The following is a 20,861-nucleotide window of genomic DNA, read 5'->3' as shown; positions in this document are numbered from 1 at the left end:
ATGTCAAATTATTCACAAATATCAAATGTCACACACAGCTCCCGGCACTCGATCCGCCCGACGTCGACGAGGACGCCGGCGTTGACTACATGGCCCGCGCGCAGTGGCTCTGCGCGGCTGTCCTCGGCGCCAAAGACGGCCTCGTCTGAGTCGTCTCCGTGGCCTCCCTCATGATCGGCGTCGGCGCCGTGAGCGCGACGCGCAAGGCCATGCTGGTGTACCATACGTAGTCGACTACATGGCCCCCACGCGACTACTTGTGTTGCCAAACGAACCGAAGGATTCTGGATTCATGGTGTTGCCGTACCATACGTACTCGGTACTCGTATTCTACTGCGACGCAGTGGCGGCGGCAGACGCCAGACCGAAGCGATCGAGCGGCAGGGGCAGCGACCCGTGCGCCAATCGTACGGCCAAAAAACGGTTGTTAGCTGGTTGCAAAAACAACCGGACGACTGTTAGCAATTCTGAATGGGATACTAATACAGGATTTTGACATTCACAAGAGCCTTGGATCGATGCACGTCCCGTTCAGCTGTTTTTCTCTCACAATAATTTAGCAAGAACAGTATTTTTCGGTCAGTTTCAGTTTCAGCAAGCCGAACAAGGCTGTAATCGAATCGAAATTTTTAATTTTAAATACGTAGAAGTGCCCGGCATGATCCTAACGAGTAGCCCATCTGTGGTCGTTTTAGGGCGTGTTTGGTGCGGCTCCCGCACAGCTCCGGCTCTGGCTTCGGCAGCAGAGCCGCACCAAACGGTATAGGCCGGAGGAGCCCTTCTGCCATGAAATGAGAGAGTAGAAGCCGTTTTGGCGTACGGCAGGTGAAACCCGAATTTGAGGCTCCGGCACTCCGGCTCCGGCTCTCGTACAAGAGCAGGCCGAGCGGAGCCTGGCCAAATACGGCCTTAATTAGCAGAACTTCTTGTTGCGTGGTTAAACCTGAAACGACGAAGACACGAAGCAAGCTCGGCGTGTTCGTTTTGCATCAATATATATGTAATCACAAAATTGTACTATTGCCGTCAGGAGAGGGTTTTCCAATATACTGGAACTGATCAATCTGCTCCACCTAAACTAGCTAGGAGTCCACGTACGAAACCAACTCAAATTATAGCTTGGCAACTTCTGCGTTTTTTCCCAGTATACGCAGCAGCACGCGGGGGGGGGGGGGGGGGGGGGGGGGTTCGGTGTTTTTAGCCGGAATCATGTTTTTCTTCCACAACAATTTAGCCAGAATAGTATTTTTAAACTGTTTCAGTTAAAATTCTACCAGCCGAATGAGTTCCGTGCAGCTAGCCAGCTACAGTGCTACACAGACCATAGGTTGCAGGCTTGCAGCAGTCCTGCCTATGCCTTTAAGCTGGGAGTAGTAGCGCGCCACGACGCCACGCCTCTCGCCTTGTCCACCCGTAACCGGCAAAGCCAACAAGAATCAAAAGCTTGTGAACGCCTCCCACATCCTCTCACTGTCGCCCTCCTTGCTCCAACTCCAACCAGCGCACAGGCACAGGCACCGCCACCGCCACCGCCACCGCACCGCTCCGAGGAGACGAAGGAAAGCGGCGAGGATCGGAGGAGCGAGCGGTCGTTGGGCGGGAGGGTCGGAGGGATACCATGAGACGCGGGGCAAGGGCGCTATGCGCGCTTGCGCTGCTCTGCCTCTGCCTCTGCGTGGCCGTGCACTTCCAGGGCGCTTCCTGCCGCGGTGGCGGCGGCGGCGGTGGGGCAAGAGGCGGTGCTAGGAGTGGAAGCAGCAGCTTCGGAAGGGGTGGTGGAGGCGGGAGCTCCGGAAGAAGGGGTGGAGGCGGCCGCTCCGCCGGCTCAGGGGCCGCCGCTGGCATCGGCGCGAGGACCGCCGCTGCTGCGGGAGCGTCTTCGAATGTCAACAGGCGCCGCAGCGCCGCGGCTGGCGCGAGCGGCCGTGGCGCGTGGGCGGTGGCGGTCGCCGGCACCGCCCTCGCCGCGGCAGCGATCATCGTCTGAATCCAAGGTTATTAGCAGGGTGAGCTAGCTTAAGCAGCAGCAGTATATAGCCTGATACTGGTAGTAGTGTACCCTGGTATTAGCAGATGCAGATCGGTCATCGGTGGATGCATGTGTGACTGCGAGTAGGTACCATACTACCATGCCGTCCATGCGGTTCTGGAATCTATCTGCGTACAAGTGGGTGATCGAGTAGCTGTGGACTGTGATCACCCACGGCATCTTTTTCAAAGAACTATCGGTTCATGATCTGGCCTGTTCTTTTCGCAAGCATCCCAAATCACCATGGACATTATTGTCATGTCTTCAAAGGCTGTATGCAACTTGGATCGTGGCGCTAGCTCATCAGCTGTGATCTACTACTAATTGACGAGCTTATGACAGATTCTGGTGGGTTTCCCTACACGACGAGACGAGAATTTGCTGCACAATCCGCCAGTTAGAATTAATTAATTCTTTTGGGGTCCATTTGATTCTCTTGCCATTAAATAATGAATTAAGGTGGTGTTTGGATCCGTGACTAAAATTTAGAAGGTGTGTCGAGAGGATGTTGCATGAGGTGTTTAAATACTAATAAAAAAATAAATTACATAATCCATTAGTACCCCACGAGACCAATTTTTAAGCCTAATTAATCCGTCATTAGCATACGTTTACTGTAGCACCACATTGTCAAATCATGGACTAATTAGGTTTAAAAGATTCGTCTCGCAAATTAGTCGCAAACTATATAATTAATTTCGTAATTAATCTATATTTAATACTTCATACATGTGTCTAAATATTTGATGGAACAACGACTAAAATTTAGAAGGTGCAACCAAACACCACCTAATGAGCGTCGAGATTTTCCACCCGTCACTCCGTCAGAGTCAGTGTCAATCTGTCAGCGTTGCCTGATTGCCTCCGGCAAGCGGCAAACGCAGGGGAGGGGAAGGGGAGCCGAGAACCTCGCGGCCCTCGGAGAAGCAGAAGCGCAGCTCGAGCTCACACAGTCACACGCGCTCGCGCTGGCGCACTGGTCCACTCTAGCGACGCCAGCTTGCTACCGTTCGTCCAATACTTCTGCGGCGGCCTATACACCATAGACGCCAGTACAGTGAAATTTTCGTATTTTGGTCTCTTTTGAAAACAATTTCTAGAAAAATACCAACGCCAAAACAATTTCTGAAAATAGACCATTTTTAGGCGTCTTAGCACATGACGCCGAGATATGAGGCTCGGCGTCATGTCACTCGACGCCGAGGTACTGCCACGTTACGGAAGACCGGGGTTGTCGTCGACACGTTGGCGCGTGGGTCCGAGACGTCGGCGTCGTGTCAGCCGACGCCAAGTACCTAACATCGGCGCGGTCGGACTGAGCGCCGAGCTCTGGCCCCATCCGGAACGCGGCCCAGGTGGCCCAACAAAGAACGGTGGCCCAGAAGATCGGCGTTGGGTCACTTAACGCCGAGCCTCCAGACCTCGGCGCGGCCCGACTCAACGCCGAGGTCTGCACCCTTTAGGCCGCGCCGAGGCCCCTTCTTCTTCTTCCCTCCCCTCCTCCATTCCCCCACGGCTCCCAAATCCCCCACGGCCCCCACGAAACTCTAACCTCCAAAATCGACCCCCGGTGTCCGGATCTTGTCTCCCGAAGCTTCCTCGAGGTAATGGTCCCTCCCCTCCTCCATTCTATCCGTGTAGATGTGCTTACATTGTCCCTAATCATGTGGAATCATGGTTGTTTGGTGATTTGGTATATTTGTGTTTACATTTGCAAAATGTATGACTTAGGATGATTGAGTGCATTGTTGTTTAACTGTTATATGTGATGAACATGTTAGGTTAGTTTGGTTTCTAGTTATTTTGGTCATTAGGGTTATTTGTTTATTGTAGGTGTCATTAGGGTTAGTTATTTGTTGGTCATTAGGGTTACTATGTATTTTATTTATTTGTTGGTCATTACATTTCAATTTGTTATGACCAAGGCGTTTTCTTCGTAACGTTAGGATGCCAAGGCGTGGTAAAGCTCGTATTACAAGGTAATCCCAATGTTTATTCATTATCTGTGCAACAAATAGAAAACCCTAGGTTTAGGTTTGGTTCTCCGTTAATATGACTAAATTCTTTCAATTGTAGCTATGGTCGCCAGAGGGCAAATCCGTACGACCTAATGCCTCTCCCTGAAGGTGTTCCTCGACCAATGTGCTTTTGTGGTGATCCTTGCAAGGTAGACATCTCTGAAGATGAGGAAACATATAGGCAGAGGTACTGGATGTGTCCCAATTATGCATGGGAACCTACAAAGCAACAACGCCGTGCATCGTTTGTGAGGAATTTTTATTGTGTTAATTAATTTTCTTGTGATATTAAGTATTGCTTATTTATTTGTTTTGTAACAATTTGTTTTTCTTGCAGACCGTTCCACCACTGTGTGACTTTGAGCAGTGGATTGACACTGAGATCAAGGAGTCGGACAAGCAGCGTCTAGAAGGCCTGAAGGAGTGGGATGCAGAGATTAAGGAGAGGTTTGAGCAGAGACGCAGACTGGAGGCTATAGAAAAGGAGCATAAGGAAGAGGAGGAAAGGAGGCGTGTTGCTACGTACAGGGCGGAGAGGGAGAAGAAGATTGAGCGTGTGCGTCGAGCGAAGGCAGCGATGGAGGAGAATCCTGATGCCGAGAGGAAGGGAAAGTGGCCTCGTTGCACTCAGTAGGTATTTGGTTCATTCACGAGCGATGTCGTGTAGCCCTGGACTTTTTTTACTATGTTGTAATGCACTCTGCTTTTATTTCAGATGAACTTATTCCCTAGACTTTTTTTATTATGTTGTAATGCACTATGATTTTATTTCAGATGGTCTTATGCCATGTACTTCGTTAACTATCCGAAGACTGTAGTGGTACTGTTTGTATCACTAAAAAGACTACTTGTGTTGTTGCAGTCACTGAAAGGGCTACAAAAACTGTTGCAGTCACTGAAAGGGCTACTAGTCTATTTGAAAACTCACTGAAAAGCCTAGATTCGTTTACTGTTGTATCTGTATATGCAATGAATTAATATCAGAGTGATGTACTGCATTTAGATGAAGTGACAAAACACAGGTGTAGCCTTTTCAGATGAAATGACCAGTCATGGTTGTAGGCTTTTCAGATGAAGCATCTAGCATTTTCAGATTCAATAAATGAGTACGCACACATGTTTTTTGTCAAGTAGCATTCATGGTGAACCTGTCTTCATCTCTATATATAGTGCTCCATGTCTTGCTCCACATCCACACAACTTGTTTTCTGGTTTAGTTTTAGCAAATGTCGAGCGGAGGTTCCTCGAGTGGAAAGGGTTTAGGTGGAGGGAGAGGAAAGGGGGTGAGGAAGGGACCTCCGATTGTGTGGGAGGGTTCTCTGGGTCCTGATTCTTTTGAAGAAGCAATAGAGGAATTTCCTTTGGAGAGGAAGAGTGACTTCACCCGTGAGAGACCTCTTAGATCATACGAGAAGCGCATTGAAGATTGGCCAAAATGCCGCCACGGTTTGGATTGCGTTGTGCAGATGTACAACGACTGTGACGGTGGAGGCCGTCGTTTCTTCAGATGCCCGTGAGGATTTGTATTGCCTTTGAACTCTCTCCTTTTTTAGATTTGCATTTGGTTTCTAGTAGTACTTATTGGTAGATGGGTTTTCAGGATTCAAGCTGTCTAGATAACTGTGGCTTCACTAGATGGGTCGACCCTCCTCCTATCTATCTCCATCAACAGTATATCACATATCTACAGGGATGCATCTTTGACCTAGAGTATGGCCCTGGAAGTGGTATCAGGGACAAGTCGGACGACGACAACAGCAATGATGCAGAGGAGGCACTATGCAATAATCCGTACTGCGAGTGCCCGTACCATAAGAAGGACGGACCTCCTTCTCCACCGCCACCGCCACCGCCACCGCCACCGCCTCCATCAACTGGAGGATACTATGGGGAAGGCGCAACTCAGTTCAATATGTGGGAGCATTATTAGGACCAACATTTGTTAGTCAATCCGAATGTGGAATGCTTGTATGAGTTGTTCTTTTCAATCTCGTAAGGCATGCTAGGTTTAGTTTGCAACATGCCATTGTTAGTTTTTATGTGAGTGTGTTCCCTTTGCAATGTCTATATTACTTGTTTCTTTCAATCCCCTAAGGCATGCTAGGTTTAGTTTGTGACATGCCATTGTTACTTTTGATGTGAGTGTAATCGTTGTGCCTCCGCTATTTCATAAATTGCAGTTTACCTACCTCTAAGTTTCATTTACTATGGTTGATTCCCAAACTAAAAAAAGATTTGAGTCTCTAAAAATAGGGGATTGAAATCGAACCAACAATCGGTTTTTCCTGCAGGAACAAACATACAAACATAAATATAACTTGTCTACTCTTATTAGTATAACTCGTGTTAGTCGAAGAGGAATCGTTGAGAAAGATTTTTCATTTGAATCATGCAAATAGGATCGCAACATATACCAAATGGTTTGGGTCGGCGTTGACGTGTTGAGCTGAGGCTCGGCGTTGAGTCGGCCCACGCTAGCCCTAGGTTTTGGCAGGCCGTGTGTGAGGTGGGCTGAGGCTCGGCGTTGAGTCGGCCCACGCCGACCCTAGGGTTTGGCGGCCGTGTGTGAGGTGGGCTGAGGCTCGGCGTTGAGTCGTCCCACGCCGACCCTAGGGTTTGGCTCGGCCTTTTGCGAGTTGGGCTGAGGCTCGGCGTCGAGCCGGCCCACGCCAACCCTAGGGTTTGGCTCGGCCGTTTGCGAGTTGGGCTGAGGCTCGGCGTCGAGTCGGCCCACGCCAACCCTAGGGTTTGGCAACGGCCGTGGCCCGGTTTGGGCCGAACCTCGGCGCTTAGTCGTAACACGCCGAGCTTGGGCACCTCGGCGCTTCGATGCAAGGGTTTCCAGTAAGTACCAGGGGTCGGCGTGAAATGACTAAACGCCGAGCTTGGGCACCTCGGCGCTTCGATGAAATGCTTTCCAGTACGTACCAGGGGTCGGCGTCAAATGACTAAACGCCGAGCCCCTGGGTTCACCAATATATCATCTCTTCTTTGCATGCTTCGTCCCCTTTGCGTCCCCTTTGCGTCCCCTTCGCTAGCTCCCCGACTCTCCTAAGCCGCTTTGTCCCCTTTGCGTGCTTGCCATGTCACCGTGGATCCAATAGAGGTTGATCGTAACATGGAGGATGCGGATGATGACACCCCTTCTTCCTTGTGAGTTGCGACGGAGGCCCTTAATAGCTGGAAACATGAAACATGGTGACGTTCCACACATTCACATAACACATGACCACACCGACAGACACATTCATTCAACATCCGTACATATAAAAGGTCCAACACATTAAGCATCCAACATAGTCCAACACATTCAACATCCAACATAGTCCATACATATGCTTCATCAATCAACAAACATAGTCCAAACATAGTACAAGGTCTAATGCATACATAGTCCATGCACAAAATAAAGCATATGAAGTCTTTGGATCTTTTATCGCTCCTTGTACCTTAACGTGGACGGCGAGCGTAACGCTTCCCCCTCCCAAACGGATAGGTACCTGGAGTGTACCTGTCCACTGGTCTGAGCGTCCTATGTGGACGTCCAGAACCGGAGGGGCCTTGAGTTCCTTGGGGTGCATCTCCAAGCTGGGACATGCCAATCTCATCATACTCATGATCATAGTACTCTCCCTGTCCTTCATCAACTTCATCATCATAATGACCATGTCCTTGACCACCCTCTGCAGTAGTTGCTGCACCATGTGAAGAAGAAGTCCTGCCACCATGTGCACCATGTGAAGATGAAGTCCCTCCAACATGTGCAGTAGAAGGTCCAGCACCAAGCTGTTGTGGGACTGCCACATCCGGGGAATGTCTACATCCAAGGCGTGCAGCTACCTTTCGTAGGCGATGCATGGCACGCTGCATTTTGAAAGCACTATTAGTAAGTGGGGTTGGTCGCAAAACTATATAAAGATGTAACATCAACTGAATGAGAGAAGACTACCTGAATGTGCTGTCGTAACATGGAGGCCTCATCAGGATCGCCCATAGGAATCATCAATGCCCTTCCTTGGTCGGCCACTATCCTCATTATCTCCATGCTCTATGCAACAAAAACAATAATTTAAGTCTCTATCACAGTAAAGACCTCAGAGATTGAAATAGTTGTATCACTTACAGCTCTTGCTAACGCAGGGGCGATCTCAACTTGCCTGCCTTCTCGGGTAGCTTGGTCATATGGGTTGTTGCCCTCATCCTCGCTCGCAATGTCAGCAATGTCTTGCTCCGTCCAAGCGGGCCTCAATTGAAGCCTTGTTCGTTGACCAAACCAAACAAGGTAATCATGGAATGCCTTGTCACGATGGACAGCGTGGATGCCCATGTTGTTCTGCTCCATCAACATCCACTCATCAATGTAGCGCTGGTGCTCTAGCTGCCAGTTGGTGATCTTCTTATTTTTTTGTTTGTTGAACCTACAAATTTTACACCAAATCGGCAATATGAAGGCCTACTCAATGATTCTTTCATGTGAAACGAACAAAATATTGTATGTTACGTACTTGTGGAGCTACCAACCGGTGGAGAAATCATCGAGCGGAGAAGGCTGCAGCCTACCAAACTGCCGTGCTACATGGTGAGGGAGATGGTACTCCACTGCATAGAAACAAATAAGGGGGGTCCTCATCGTCCAGACGTCCTCGTCTGCCATGCACAAGGCGCTCAAGTTGAGATCCGTTACTTGCCTCCGCCGATATGGGCTCCGTTGAACCTGTACACAACGTCATCATCAACTAGTCGACGCTCAATTTGTGCACATATCCTCGATTAGGGCAAAAGGGTGGGAAACTTACATGCTGTGGCAAAAGGGTGTCCAGCTCGTTGGTGAAGCTGATGTACGCATGGCGTGACACGTGGTATGTTCGGTGGGCTCGCTCGTAGAGGTGTGCCATGGTAGGGGCGACAACTGCGTCTCCTTAAGGAAACCAAGGTTGTGGGGGATCAAGCTGATGCGGTCTCCCAACTGGAAGCCTCTCCCACATCCAAATCTGCAAAAAAAGAGTGGAAACATGAATGTTAATCACTTTTGTTAAGAAAAAACATTGAATTGTAGTGGTAACTTGTACAACTTTGCTTTATTACCTGCAACAGTGTGATGCAGCCTGACATTGTAGCGTGCACGCCTCCAGGACGGCGGCAAGCCTCGCAAAGCTGACGGTACAGGAAGGCAAGTATAGCCGAGCCCCAACTCCTATTACCGGCATCCTCCCAGTTCAAAAGGCATGGGATGTACATCTAGGACGCTGTGTCTCCAGTGCCGTCAGGGAAGAGAACCGTACCTAACATGTGGAGGACGTAGGCCCGACAGTAGTATGTCACGGTCTCGGCGTCTATGTTGGGTGGGCACTCCCGAAACTGCTGACGAAGCCACCTCAGGGACACCCCACTGCTGCGCCGTTTCTTGCCAGCCTCAACTGCCGCTAGGGGCCATCCCAAGAAGTGCTCAACCTGCTGCTGTCATCCTTCAGACTCCGTGTCTCCTGTCACTGGGAATCCTCGGATTTTGACTCCAAGGATCATGGCAATGTCCTCGAGAGTGACCGTCATCTCCCCGCATGGTAGGTGAAAGCTATGTGTCTCCAAACGCCACCGATCTATCAACGCCGTCAGCGCCGCTGGGTTGAAAGGTGGCGTGCCTCGATGACAAACACGAGCAACGGTAGCAAGGTTCGCCAGCTTCAGGAGGGGCGTGTACCTCTCATCATAGACCATGGTCGTAGAGGCCTCATGTGTCATTGGCCTCAGCACATTCAAAACCTGCAAAAAAAACAAGCATGAAAAAGTATTAGTTCATGTCACTTTATAAAGAGCATGGACTATAGAGCAAAACATGAAAAATGCAGTGTTTTCATATGAATTGTTGAATATACCTCTCCGTTCTCGATCCTCCGAGCCCGGTGGTGCTCATCGAACCTTGGATCAAGAAGGGGGAACCGATCCATCCTGCAACATAAGCAATGCCAAACCATTAGTATAAGTTAAAGCATGTGTATGTGGTACGAAGTAACATAAAAATAAAAAAACAAAAGTAAACCAATGTATCATTACACAAAGCAATTCTAGTAGCTAGCTTGATGGATACCTGTTGTCTAAGTAGTTCAGGACATTTTCTCTTATTGTGGCCCGGCTTATGGCAACCAGAGCAACAGCTCTTTTGGGTGTCCTCTACAAAATGTCTCCCAACCTTACTCGTGGTTGATCTACCTTTCGTGGCTCGGTCCATGTCCATCCTAAACCGCTTCCGCCGCCTAGGTCCTCTACTCTTCCAGAGTAAATCAAGATCAGCCACATACTTAGGGCCATCATAAGTAGGCCATTGACTCTCGTCAAGAAATGGCTCGAACTGAGGATTCCAGGTGCTCATTAGGTTCCTCAAAGAGAACTCCGCAGCCATACGGGGAGGGACCTCAGGGTCAACACGTCTAAGGTGACAGGCTGTAATCATGTGGGAGCAAGGCCTATGGTATATGATCGGTTTCCCACACGTACACTTGTTCTCATTGATCACTACTTTATGTTTTTGAGCACCACGGTCTTCACCACCAATGTTAGTTCCGCCACCCTCTAGAATCTCATATCCATGGTTGATCGGATCGAAACATGAATACTTCTGTCGTTTAGACTTTTTCTTTGAGAAAGCTAGTTCCTGAGATGCTAAAAGTGGCCAAGCTTTGCCTTGTGTCCATAGAGACCTCGCATGCTTCTTCCTCGAAACAAACCAAGAATTCAACTTGTAGAAGGTGAATGAGGCAATAGCAGTCACAGGCAGACCACAACAACCTCTTAGAAGGCTGTTGAACATCTCTGCCATATTACTAGTCATGAAGCCCCATCTCCAACCACCCGTGTCATATGCAAGTGACCACTTATCCTTCGACGCCATCAACTCGCTCAAGAATTGCCTGCCATCAACATTTGTGGCTAACTTCAGGGCATCTAACTTGTCTTTGAATAATTGAACCTCTTGCTGCCTGCAAACCTCCTCAAATAATTTGAAGTTGTCCTTTGTGTGATCACGCCTTATAAGATTCTGAGCAAGGTGTCTGGTGCACCACCGGTGATGTATTTGGCCGTAACCAGGAATCTCTTGTTCTACGGCATTCAGAATGCCAGCATGCCTATCGGATATCACGCAAACATCATGTCCCAGACCAATTACCACTTGTCTTACTAGCCTGAGAAACCAACACCAACTATCCGTGTCCTCCTTCCGAACAATCGCAAAGGCCAATGGCACAAGTTGGTCCTCTGCATCTGTCCCAATACAAATAAGCATTGTGCCTTCAAATTTCCTTGTAAGAAAGGTCCCGTCAATTGAGACGACGGGCCTGCAATGCTTGAATGCTTCGATGCTCTGCCCGAATGCCCAAAACGCCCTTCCAAAAACCTGGCTACCATTCCTTGTTTCACCCTCCTTAGGTAAATACTCGAAGTGCATCCTAGGATTTACGGCCCTCATTGCGTTCGACATTACAAGGAGGCGCTCATAAGCTTCTTCCCAATTTCCAAATATTATTTCCAGTGCACGCTACTTTGCCCTCCATGCTTTCCCATACTTGACATAGTAATTATACCGTTGGAAGATGATCTCAACCAACACAGACACCGTAATGGTTGGCATATGCTTCACCACGGGGCATAATTGCCTTGCAATGAACCTAGAATTGAGCTGCAGATGGTTCTCTTCTGCCTCAGCAGTGGCACAAACATGTGGTTGCTTCACTGAGGTAATCTTCCATTTGCCTGCCTTCGTCTTCCTAGCACATACTCTCCAACCACACTGTTGTTCTTCACAAGCAACAGTGTACCTCTTCTCCTTGAATGAATTGATGACCCTAAAAGGTCGGTTGTGTACAATGGAGTACTCTTGCAACCATAATTTCAACTCATCCATGGTAGCAAACAATATGCCCTTCCGTATGGTGAGGCAACCGCTAACATCAGGCACAGTTGTATCACTTGGCCCACCATCAGCTACTGCCCTATGACCATGGCTAAGGTCCTCGAAATCACCAACTAGTGGATCTCTCCAAGGCAAGACCCTAGACAATATCTCTATTTCCCTTAAATTCAGACGACCAACAGGGCGATCGTCATCAGAGTCTTCGGCTATCTCCTCTACGAAGGACTCATCATCTCCAGCTATCTCCATGTCAAAATGGTTCGTAGCCCTAGCATCACCAAAGTCTTCTTCACTACTAAGATCATCTTCGTCGCTAAGCTCATCCTCAATAGAAAAGTCTCCGCTAGCGTCGTCCAAACCTTCTTCTGCATCAACAATTACATAATCATCATCCTCTTCATCACTATCATGATTGCCCTCACCATCGGCAACCGGATTCTCTTCCTCATCTCCACCGTAGCCTAGTTGTGTGACAAGTATTTCTTCTTCAGGCAAAGGACCATAACCTATGTGAGCGGGGGAAGATGACCATGCTTCGAAGTTATCATTTCCTAAGCCGGACTCCTTACTTACTACTAAATCCAAAGATCGCACTTTTGAGGCCAATACAACTGCCTTATAATCATTCCATTCAGACTCGTTTGTAATTTTGAGCAACCGCTTGATCCGAGGACCCTTCGACGACCCAACATCTATGACACCTTCAAACTGAACATGCACGTCTCCTTCATTCCAGCCTAACTTAACCTTCACTCGCTCCACTAACTGGGTCAAAGATGGTGTTTCAGAAAAAATCAACAACTCCTCACACATGTCTAGAAATTCCAAACTATCATCTCTTGTCCTAACAATACGGCCTCCATAATGCAACCTCACTAATTTATCCATCTACAGCCATCACACAACAAGTAGTGTAACATATGAATATATTTCAATCCAATAAGTAGAAACTAAAATATATCATTTCATCGTTTTTCAACCCCAACAACATAATCATTTCTAGTCATAACAAATTGAAATGTAATGACCAACAAATAAATAAAATACATAGTAACCCTAATGACCAACAAATAACTAACCCTAATGACACCTACAATAAACAAATAACCCTAATGACCAAAATAACTAGAAACCAAACTAACCTAACATGTTCATCACATAAAACAGTTAAACAACAATGCACTCAATCATCCTTTGCCATACATTTTGCAAATGCAAACACAAATATACCAAATCACCAAACAACCATGATTCCACATGATTAGGGACAATGTAAGCACATCTACGTGGATAGAATGGAGGAGGGGAGGGACCATTACCTCGAGGAAGCTTCGGGAGCCGAGATCGTGGCATCGGGGGTCGATTTTGGGGGTTAGGGTTTGGTGGCGGCGTGGGGGAGAAGAGAAAGAGAGGGAGGCCGGCGGTTTCAGAATGAAGGAAGGAAGAAGAAGGGGCCTCGGCGCGGCCTAAAGGGTCCAGACCTCGGCGTTGAGTCGGGTCACGCCGAGGTCTGGAGGCTCGGTGTTAAGTGACCCAACACCGAGCTGCTGGGCCACCGTGCTTTGTTGGGCCGCCTGGGCCGCGCTCCGGATGGGGCCAGAGCTCGGCGCTCAGTCCGACCGCGCCGATGTTAGGCACTTTGCGTCGGCTGACACGACGCCGACGTCTCGGACCCACGCGCCAATGTGTCGACGACGACCCCGGTCTTCCGTGACGTGGCAGTACCCCAGATCATTTCTTTCCCCGCGGCAAGGACCAGTCCCGTCGGCTAGGAACCTCCCGTCACGAGCGCTCTCTCTTTCCTGACGTTTACACTGAACCGAGGCAGAAAGGAGTCTGCACCGTCAGAAACACGGCAGGCGCCCAACCAAAACCAAACTTGCGCGCTCCAAACCTCAGCATGGCCCACGTGTAAGCGAGGGATGGCAAAAAGAAGCGCGCGAATGGAAGGCGACGGGCGCGCGAGGTAAAACATTTCGGGCCTGTTTGGTTCCCTGCATCACCTGAACCAGGCTGGCGGGATGCAGGGACCGGCCTAACGTAACCCGCTCGTCCGTCCCGCAAAACTGAGCTTCGTGGCTGTTGTGGACCAGCTGCAATTTTTTTGTGGGCCGAAGACTTCCAGACCTCCGAGCCCGTTGGGCGAGTGAGAAGGCTCGCAGCAACCCGCGAGACCCGCGACGCCCTCTTCTGCTCTCCCTTCCATCGCCGGGCCACCGCCACCGCTGGGCCAGATCTGAGGTTGCCTTCCGCCTCCCGAACGACCTGGGCCTCGGCGGCAGCGGCGGCGGCCCTGACGGCAACGCCTTCGACGAGATCGGCTCCGAGGACGACCTCTTCTCCACCTTCATGGACATCGAGAAGATCTCGTCCTTCGGGCCCTCCAACCGCGACCGCGACGGCGCCGCCGAGACCTCGTCTCCGCAGCGCCCCAAGCACCGCCACAGCAGCTCCGTCGACGGCTCGGGCCTCTTCTTCTCGCCCGGCATCGGCGGCGGCGCGGGGAAGGATGCCGCGGCGTCGCTGGCCGAGGTCATGGAGGCCAAGAAGGCCATGACTCCCGAGCAGCTGGCCGAGCTCGCGGCCATCGATCCCAAGCGCGCCAAGAGGTACTGCATCCTCGATCGCGGCAATCCATCCATTTCTTTAGTTACCATTACCATGCGGCAATAAGTCTAGTCTATAAGGTTTCTGTGAATGCTACAAATCCATCCTGATTTTCTCCAAACAGATCCACACATGGGTAATGGAAAAATAATTACATAGAGTTGTGGAACTTCAATTGTTATTACCTTTCTTCTTAGAGAAGAATCTGGTGACACGAGTTCCTGAGCTCGCTGTTCTCTGGCCTTATTCCTCTTTCTAATGTTATTGTTGGTCTTGCGTAGCAGAAACCATCTAAATAAAGGTATTGCAAAAAAGGAGCCAGCGTATATCTAGAAATGATCACATTGTATCAGTACATATCATTAATTTATAGGTAATTCAATAATCATCAATTTTGCAACATTCACAACATTTGGAAACTCCCTTAAAAAGAGAAGGGCTAGTGATTTCTGTCAGGCCAAATATGCATAAATGGAGTGACTAGAGTAATGACCACGATATGTACTAAACCGGCATATCAAGCCCAGCCATACCTGAAGCAAAGGATATAACTGTGCCGCAAATGAGATTAGTCCACTAGGTGTCACTGTCATTTGCCTTCATGATAAATTTTAATACATATTGTTAGCATTACATATCAATGATATGTGGGGCCAGAATTATTATAATTCTTACTTCAACAAGTTTCCAAGAATGATGACACCAAAGAGATTGAGTCCTCCCAAACCAGCAACCATTGCCTTCTCTGATGCATTCGCTTTACTGCAAAATCATCAGGTAGGTGTATGGAAGGGCATAGAATAGATTAAAATAGCAAATTTAGAGCGGATGAAAAAATACCACTTAATGAATCAACCTATATAACAACGCCTAATCTCTAGATCCTCATGCATTACGCTCCTGATGTAACGTATTTACAATATAATATTTAAAATCCACATACACTAATTGTATTACAAATCTAAAAAAAATATCATGGGAGTTTCACACTTCTTTATTTGGTAAAATTGCAGCCTGGGTTAGTTCAACTTCACTAAGGATGACAATGATATATACTGACCTGAATTTCCACGGTTTCTCCTCTAAGTACTTTTCAATTCCACTGAACATTGCTGACCATTTGGTACCCACATATTCCCTGCTCCTACCACTTTTTGATGAAGCAGTACGTTGCAGCGATGGGAATCGATACAGGATATTGCCCTATAAGAAAAACAAAACCATTAAGTTACTCAGAAAAATGCCATCTTTAGTATGTAGCTGGCACAGGCAGAGCTATCTGTCAGCTAAGGTGGGCAACATTTAACTCGCTGTGTACTACTGATGTGTGATGGTTGCACCCCATATGCTTGTATTCCCCTTCTTCCTCAACCTCAAATGAAGGAACTAGTGCATGTAATGTAAGGGTGTTTTTGCTTTGGCTGATGCCTCCATGGCATCTGAAACCACCACTGCACCCTTCATCATCCAGGACATGGCATTTCCCAGAACCTTTTTTCTTACATCTACTCACACATTGCATGTTCCTTTATCATTTTTCTTCGTTGGAAACTTGCAATAAATCTCAAGGATTAGATACTTAGGCATGCAAGTCAATTGAGATCTTCTAGTATTTTATAGTAGAGAACCTGACATGATTGGGGTTGTTTGTTTATTCCAATTTTTTGATGCTACCTAATAGAGAAAAAAAAAACAGTAATACCCCCCCCCCCCCCTCACCCCCCCTGGCCCTTGGCCAGCGTTAGCTGGGTGGGTTGAAAGTGTAGGCCATATTTGACAATTTTTAGTGCATTGCAGCTACAACTCTAGATGAACACCGGATGCATTTTGAGAAGGATAAGGCTTTGGCCCGCCGCTTCCAGCCAGTATTAGTAGATGAGCCTAGTCAGGTACTGTGGTTGTCTTATGAAAGTGAGGTAGTTTAACATGTAAATTTCTCTCTCAGCTATTTTTGAAACTAACTGCAGGAAGATGCTGTGAAGATATTACTGGGTCTTCGTGAGAAATATGAAACTTACCATAAATGCAAATTCACATTGGAAGCCATCAATGCAGCAGTTTATTTGTCAGCAAGATACATTCTTGACAGACAACTTCCTGATAAGGCTATTGATCTGATTGACGAGGCTGGAAGTAGAGCTCGGATGGGATCGTTTAATAGGAAGAAGGAAGGGCAGTCTTCAATTCTCTTGAAGTCACCAGATGAATACTGGCAAGAGATAAGAGCTGCTCAGGCCATGCATGAAGTGGTAATGAAAAATTTATGCACTGCTTATATGATTTTATCTTTTTGGTCCATCTAGTGAGAAAAAAAAATTCTAATATTATTGTCCTTGATTACTCAGGTGTTATCTAACAAGGCAAAATATTCTCCAAATGAGAATGCTCAAGAAAGTGGTAGTGCTAACGTTGAAGCACCAAGTCGAGACAATATTGAGTCAACATCTGCTTCATCACTCTCAGCTGATGAGTAAGTTTTATCAGTCAACATGTCATACAAGATAATCTCATGCCCTACATATCTTCAGATTCGGACATTTTGCTTGATTCCCTAGACCAAGATGATATAGGTAACTGTGATTCTCATCCGATGTATGTATATCATTCGACCCTAAGTGCAGCAATCCTGCTGAATCATCGGTGTGCCTGTCAATTCTTTTTTGCAGTTGAATATTTTGCTGACGCCATCAACGGGTCTCAGTCATACGAAGAGAAATCATAGTGAAGCTATAGTTTCGTAGACGTCCCCCATGCATTCAGCCATTCAGGTTCAGGCAGGGCTGTCATCTCATCTCATGTAGTGTAAGCTTGCTGCTTCTCTCATGTAGTGTAAGCCTGCTGCGACGCCTCGGCAAATCTAACTGTGTAAACCACAGGAACTGTTTTTGTATTTCTTGCGGGTACATATCTGGAGCCTATGCGGGTCTTGCGGGTTTTGCGCAGGCAAGCCAATCGCGTTTGATATGTACAATATTCTCGTTCGATATGTACTGTTTTTGTATTTCAGCAAATCTGACTATTTTTGTACACCATACATAGATACTGTACTGTACGTCTTGCGGGTATTGCGGGTTTTGCATACAAGTTTGTTGTATCCGCGGAACACTTGTCCGCAAGATCCGCATCTTTGTGGCAAGCCGCAAGCCCGCTAATAAACTTTGCGGCAAGCGAGGCGGGTTAGCGGCCGGCTGCGAACGAGCCCATCTGCAAGTTGAGACCGGCCGTTTGGTTGCCTACTCACCTGGTTGAACCAGGCTCTGCGCGTGCACGAGGCACCCCGCGGCCAGGCTCTGCAGGAACGAGCAAATCGGCCGTTCCTGCCGGGCCTGGCTCGCTGGATGCTGCTGCTTTCACACCTAATGACACTGTTAGTGTATGATTAGTGAATATCAAGTGATATTAATGTATTTTAAAGATGTTTAAGACATAGTTAGATAAAATAAGTACTTTAGGAGTGTATTTGCATAAAATAAAAAAAAATCATATTCATAACCTTGTAATATTTTTATCTCATGCAATATATCTTCATACAAGCAACCAAACAGCATCTCTTCTCAGCCAGGCTAAGTCGACGCAGTCAATCAAACATGACAAGGTCGCATGCACTCAGCCTATCCCATCTGAGCCAGGCTCTCAGATACGAGCCAGGCTCTACTAGTACGCAAACCAAACAGGCCCTTCGTGAACCCTATCCTTTCGCCTCACCTACCCGTCTTCTTCCTGTCCACAAGTTTGTTTCCTCTCTATCTCTCGGGCTCTCGGCAGACGGCGGCGAGCACAGCACGGCACGGCCTCCAGTGCTCCTGCGGCCTCCACTAGCTGCGACGCCACCCCCGTCGGAGCGCCGCCCTCTTGCTCCCTCCGCCGGCCGCGCGGCGCGGCCCCGCAGGGCGCCGCTGTGCCGCACCCCTGCAACGCCGCCGTGGCGCGGCGCGGCGCGGCCCCTTAGCAGCGCCGGCCCGCCTCCAGCCATCTCAGTTGCGGCGTGGAGATGTCACAATATAAACATTGTTGTATCTTGGAACTGAAGGAAATATCACAAAATTTAAGAGTATACAGAGTACCATTAAGCATTGACACATGGATTTTTGTTCAGCTAGCTCCACATGTTTGCATTGCTTAACTCCAATGTCCCTGCTCAATGCTAACCTTTTCTTTCTCAGGTTCAGTGCATCATTGTAAACTGAAAGAGTTGCACTAGGAGCCTTTTGATGATAAATATGATAAAATAAATGTACTTGCTTGATATAGCACTGTATGAGATAGCCTGACATACCACAAGTTACAAGTAGTCATACCACCTGACATGCTTGAGGAAAAAGAAAATGAATGATAAGATTAGCATGGATCAGACTGACATATCACATATGCTTGATAGTGATCATTCGATTATGCGAGAGAGCGATTCTAGTGCGATTGCATCGTGAGGTTGCATTGAGTGGCACTAGGTGATCGAGTTGCAAGCCGGTGGTGCTTGTTACTCTTGGAGGTTGCCACCTCCTAAATGGCTTGATGGTGGTCTCCGTCGAAGTCCGCAAGAAGCTTGTACGGTGCTCCGGAGAAGAGCTTTGTGAGGGGCATTGTGCTCGCCCCGCAGGAGCCGTGAAGAGCAACTCTAGTTGAGCGTGTCATTGAGCTACCCTCACTTTCGGGGTAGGTTCTTGCGGTGCCCGACGTGCGGGCTTGGCAGGTGATGCCAATTAGCCGTTGAACCACCAAGTGAGCGATCGACACAATGGGGGCTAGCGTGTTGACAAGCACGTGAACCTCGAGAGAAAAATTACCGTGTCAACCTTGTTCTTCCTATTGGTTTGCATCCTCGTTACACAAGCTTATAATCACTTTCATATACATTGTGCTTGTGTAGTTGCTCTTGTATTTAGTTAAGCTTGTGTAGCTCACTAGTTACCTTCTTGCTTGTGTAGCATAGAAGTGGCTTCCTTGCGTGGCTAATTTGGTTTGTGTAACCTTGTTAGTCACATTGCTTAATTTATGTAGCTAAGTATCTGCGCTCTCTAATTTGACATTAGTTGCCTTGTAAATGAGCATTGCTAGTGAGCTTAGATGGCTTTGTGCTTTTGCTTACTAGCATGTGTAGGAGCTCCCTTTTTGCTTAAAGTACTAGTGGCATAGGTTTGTGTGACCTTGTTTCTAGAATTGGTTAGGTGAGCTCTAGCTAGCCCGGCACCTTTGTTGCTTAATTAGTATTTTTGGAAGGTGCTAGAGAACATAAATAGAGGGACGTAGTCTTGGCTAGACCGATAGCTTTAATTCCGCACTTGTTTCGGTTAGCCAACACGATTAATTTTGGAAAGGACTATTCACCTTCCTCGAGGTGCTAAGCACCAGCCATGGCCGAGGCCACCTTCTATTTATAGCCCTACGGGCTAAACTAGCCATTACCCTTTCACTGGGCAAAACTCGGGACGACCGGACGCTCCGGTCGTATTGACCGGACGCAGGACCTCAGCGTCCGATCAACGAATTCTCGCCACGTGTCGCCTCTATTCAACTTCAGTCACTTGATCTTAACGGTCAAGTGATGACCGGACGCAGCTGCACAAACTGATCGGACGCAGCAACCCCAGCATCCGGTCGTTTCCCGTAAGGTACCAGTCACGACCGGACGCGTCTGGTCGGTCACGATTGGACGTAGCATCAGCGTCCGGTCCTTCTCCAACTTTTCTGTGTCGCCTACGTCACTGTACGTCAGCCTGACCGGACGCACCCTGCCAGCGTCCGGTCGAAGACCGACGCCTGCACGCTCTCTGCCGCCACTGACTGGATGTAGGACCCCAGCATCCGGTCACCACGTGACCAGCATCCGGTCCACTCTATGAAACCCTATCTTTTCTATATAGGGCGTCGGTGGCACCATCGGACTGTCCGCACTCTACGGGCGAACACTCCGCCGGTGGAGTTTCAAACCCTTCTCGCCTCCGTTCCTTCGCTGAGTTGATCCAGAAGGTGGAGAAGGGGAGGCACGGTGGCGGTACAGGCACCGGTGAAGAAGGTGGAGAAGGAGGGACCGGCGGAGGAGGCACTAGTGAAGACGGAGGAGGGAACAGCTGGGGCTGACTTGGGATTCACGAGGGGACGGCCGCTGTCACCGGGCCGATATCCGATGAGAGCGACACACCTTGCCCCGCTGCCTAGAGAGTCTACTACGCCGACGCCGGCCTTGTTGTGGCCGCTGCGCTCGTCTAGTGATGATTTAATTTATTAAGAGTTAAATGCACCGGAGGTCCATTAACTTGTGAGGAGATTTCGGTTAGGTCCATCAACTTTCAAAGTGCTTTTT

At 48.4% G+C, this 20,861-nt stretch overlaps 2 protein-coding genes and 1 long non-coding RNA gene across 3 annotated transcripts; 1 reads left to right on the top strand and 2 right to left on the bottom strand.

Annotated features, from left to right (window-relative positions):
• Positions 1-9,639: 9,639 nt before the first annotated feature.
• LOC136517036 (uncharacterized) lies at positions 9,640-10,259 on the bottom strand. Its single transcript, XR_010774181.1, has 3 exons — positions 10,133-10,259; positions 9,921-9,993; positions 9,640-9,807 (listed from the first exon to the last, which is right to left on the bottom strand). It is a non-coding gene; the product is annotated as an uncharacterized lncRNA (long non-coding RNA).
• Positions 10,260-13,896: 3,637 nt separating this feature from the next.
• LOC136515942 (transcription factor RF2b-like) lies at positions 13,897-14,626 on the top strand. Its single transcript, XM_066509389.1, has 2 exons — positions 13,897-13,919; positions 14,071-14,626. The coding sequence occupies exons 1-2, from the start codon at positions 13,897-13,899 to the stop codon at positions 14,624-14,626; spliced, it is 579 nt and encodes a 192-aa protein (XP_066365486.1).
• A 7-nt stretch (positions 14,627-14,633) lies between these two features.
• LOC136515941 (uncharacterized protein At5g03900, chloroplastic-like) lies at positions 14,634-16,036 on the bottom strand. Its single transcript, XM_066509387.1, has 6 exons — positions 15,989-16,036; positions 15,621-15,763; positions 15,236-15,322; positions 15,094-15,157; positions 14,746-14,889; positions 14,634-14,666 (listed from the first exon to the last, which is right to left on the bottom strand). The coding sequence occupies exons 1-6, from the start codon at positions 16,034-16,036 to the stop codon at positions 14,634-14,636; spliced, it is 519 nt and encodes a 172-aa protein (XP_066365484.1).
• Positions 16,037-20,861: the final 4,825 nt, after the last annotated feature.

This window comes from Miscanthus floridulus, chromosome 17, assembly GCF_019320115.1.
Source record: "Miscanthus floridulus cultivar M001 chromosome 17, ASM1932011v1, whole genome shotgun sequence".
NCBI lineage: Eukaryota > Viridiplantae > Streptophyta > Magnoliopsida > Poales > Poaceae > Miscanthus > Miscanthus floridulus.
Note: the sequence above shows the minus strand (reverse complement) of the source record. Positions and strands in the feature narration are given on the sequence as shown.

What these genes read in the sequence shown, in the direction of transcription:
- LOC136515942 (XM_066509389.1), top strand. Translation starts at nt 13,897, where the DNA reads ATGGAAGGCGACGGGCGCGCGAG. An exon ending in GAAGGCGACGGGCGCGCGAG is followed by an intron (nt 13,920 to 14,070) that starts GTAAAACATTTC and finishes TGTGGGCCGAAG; the next exon opens with ACTTCCAGACCTCCGAGCCC.
- LOC136515941 (XM_066509387.1), bottom strand. Translation starts at nt 16,036, where the DNA reads ATGTCCTGGATGATGAAGGGTGCAGTGGTGGTTTCAGATGCCATGGAG. An exon ending in GAGAAACCGTGGAAATTCAG is followed by an intron (nt 15,323 to 15,620) that starts GTCAGTATATAT and finishes ATGATTTTGCAG; the next exon opens with TAAAGCGAATGCATCAGAGA. An exon ending in ATTCTTGGAAACTTGTTGAA is followed by an intron (nt 15,158 to 15,235) that starts GTAAGAATTATA and finishes TTTATCATGAAG; the next exon opens with GCAAATGACAGTGACACCTA.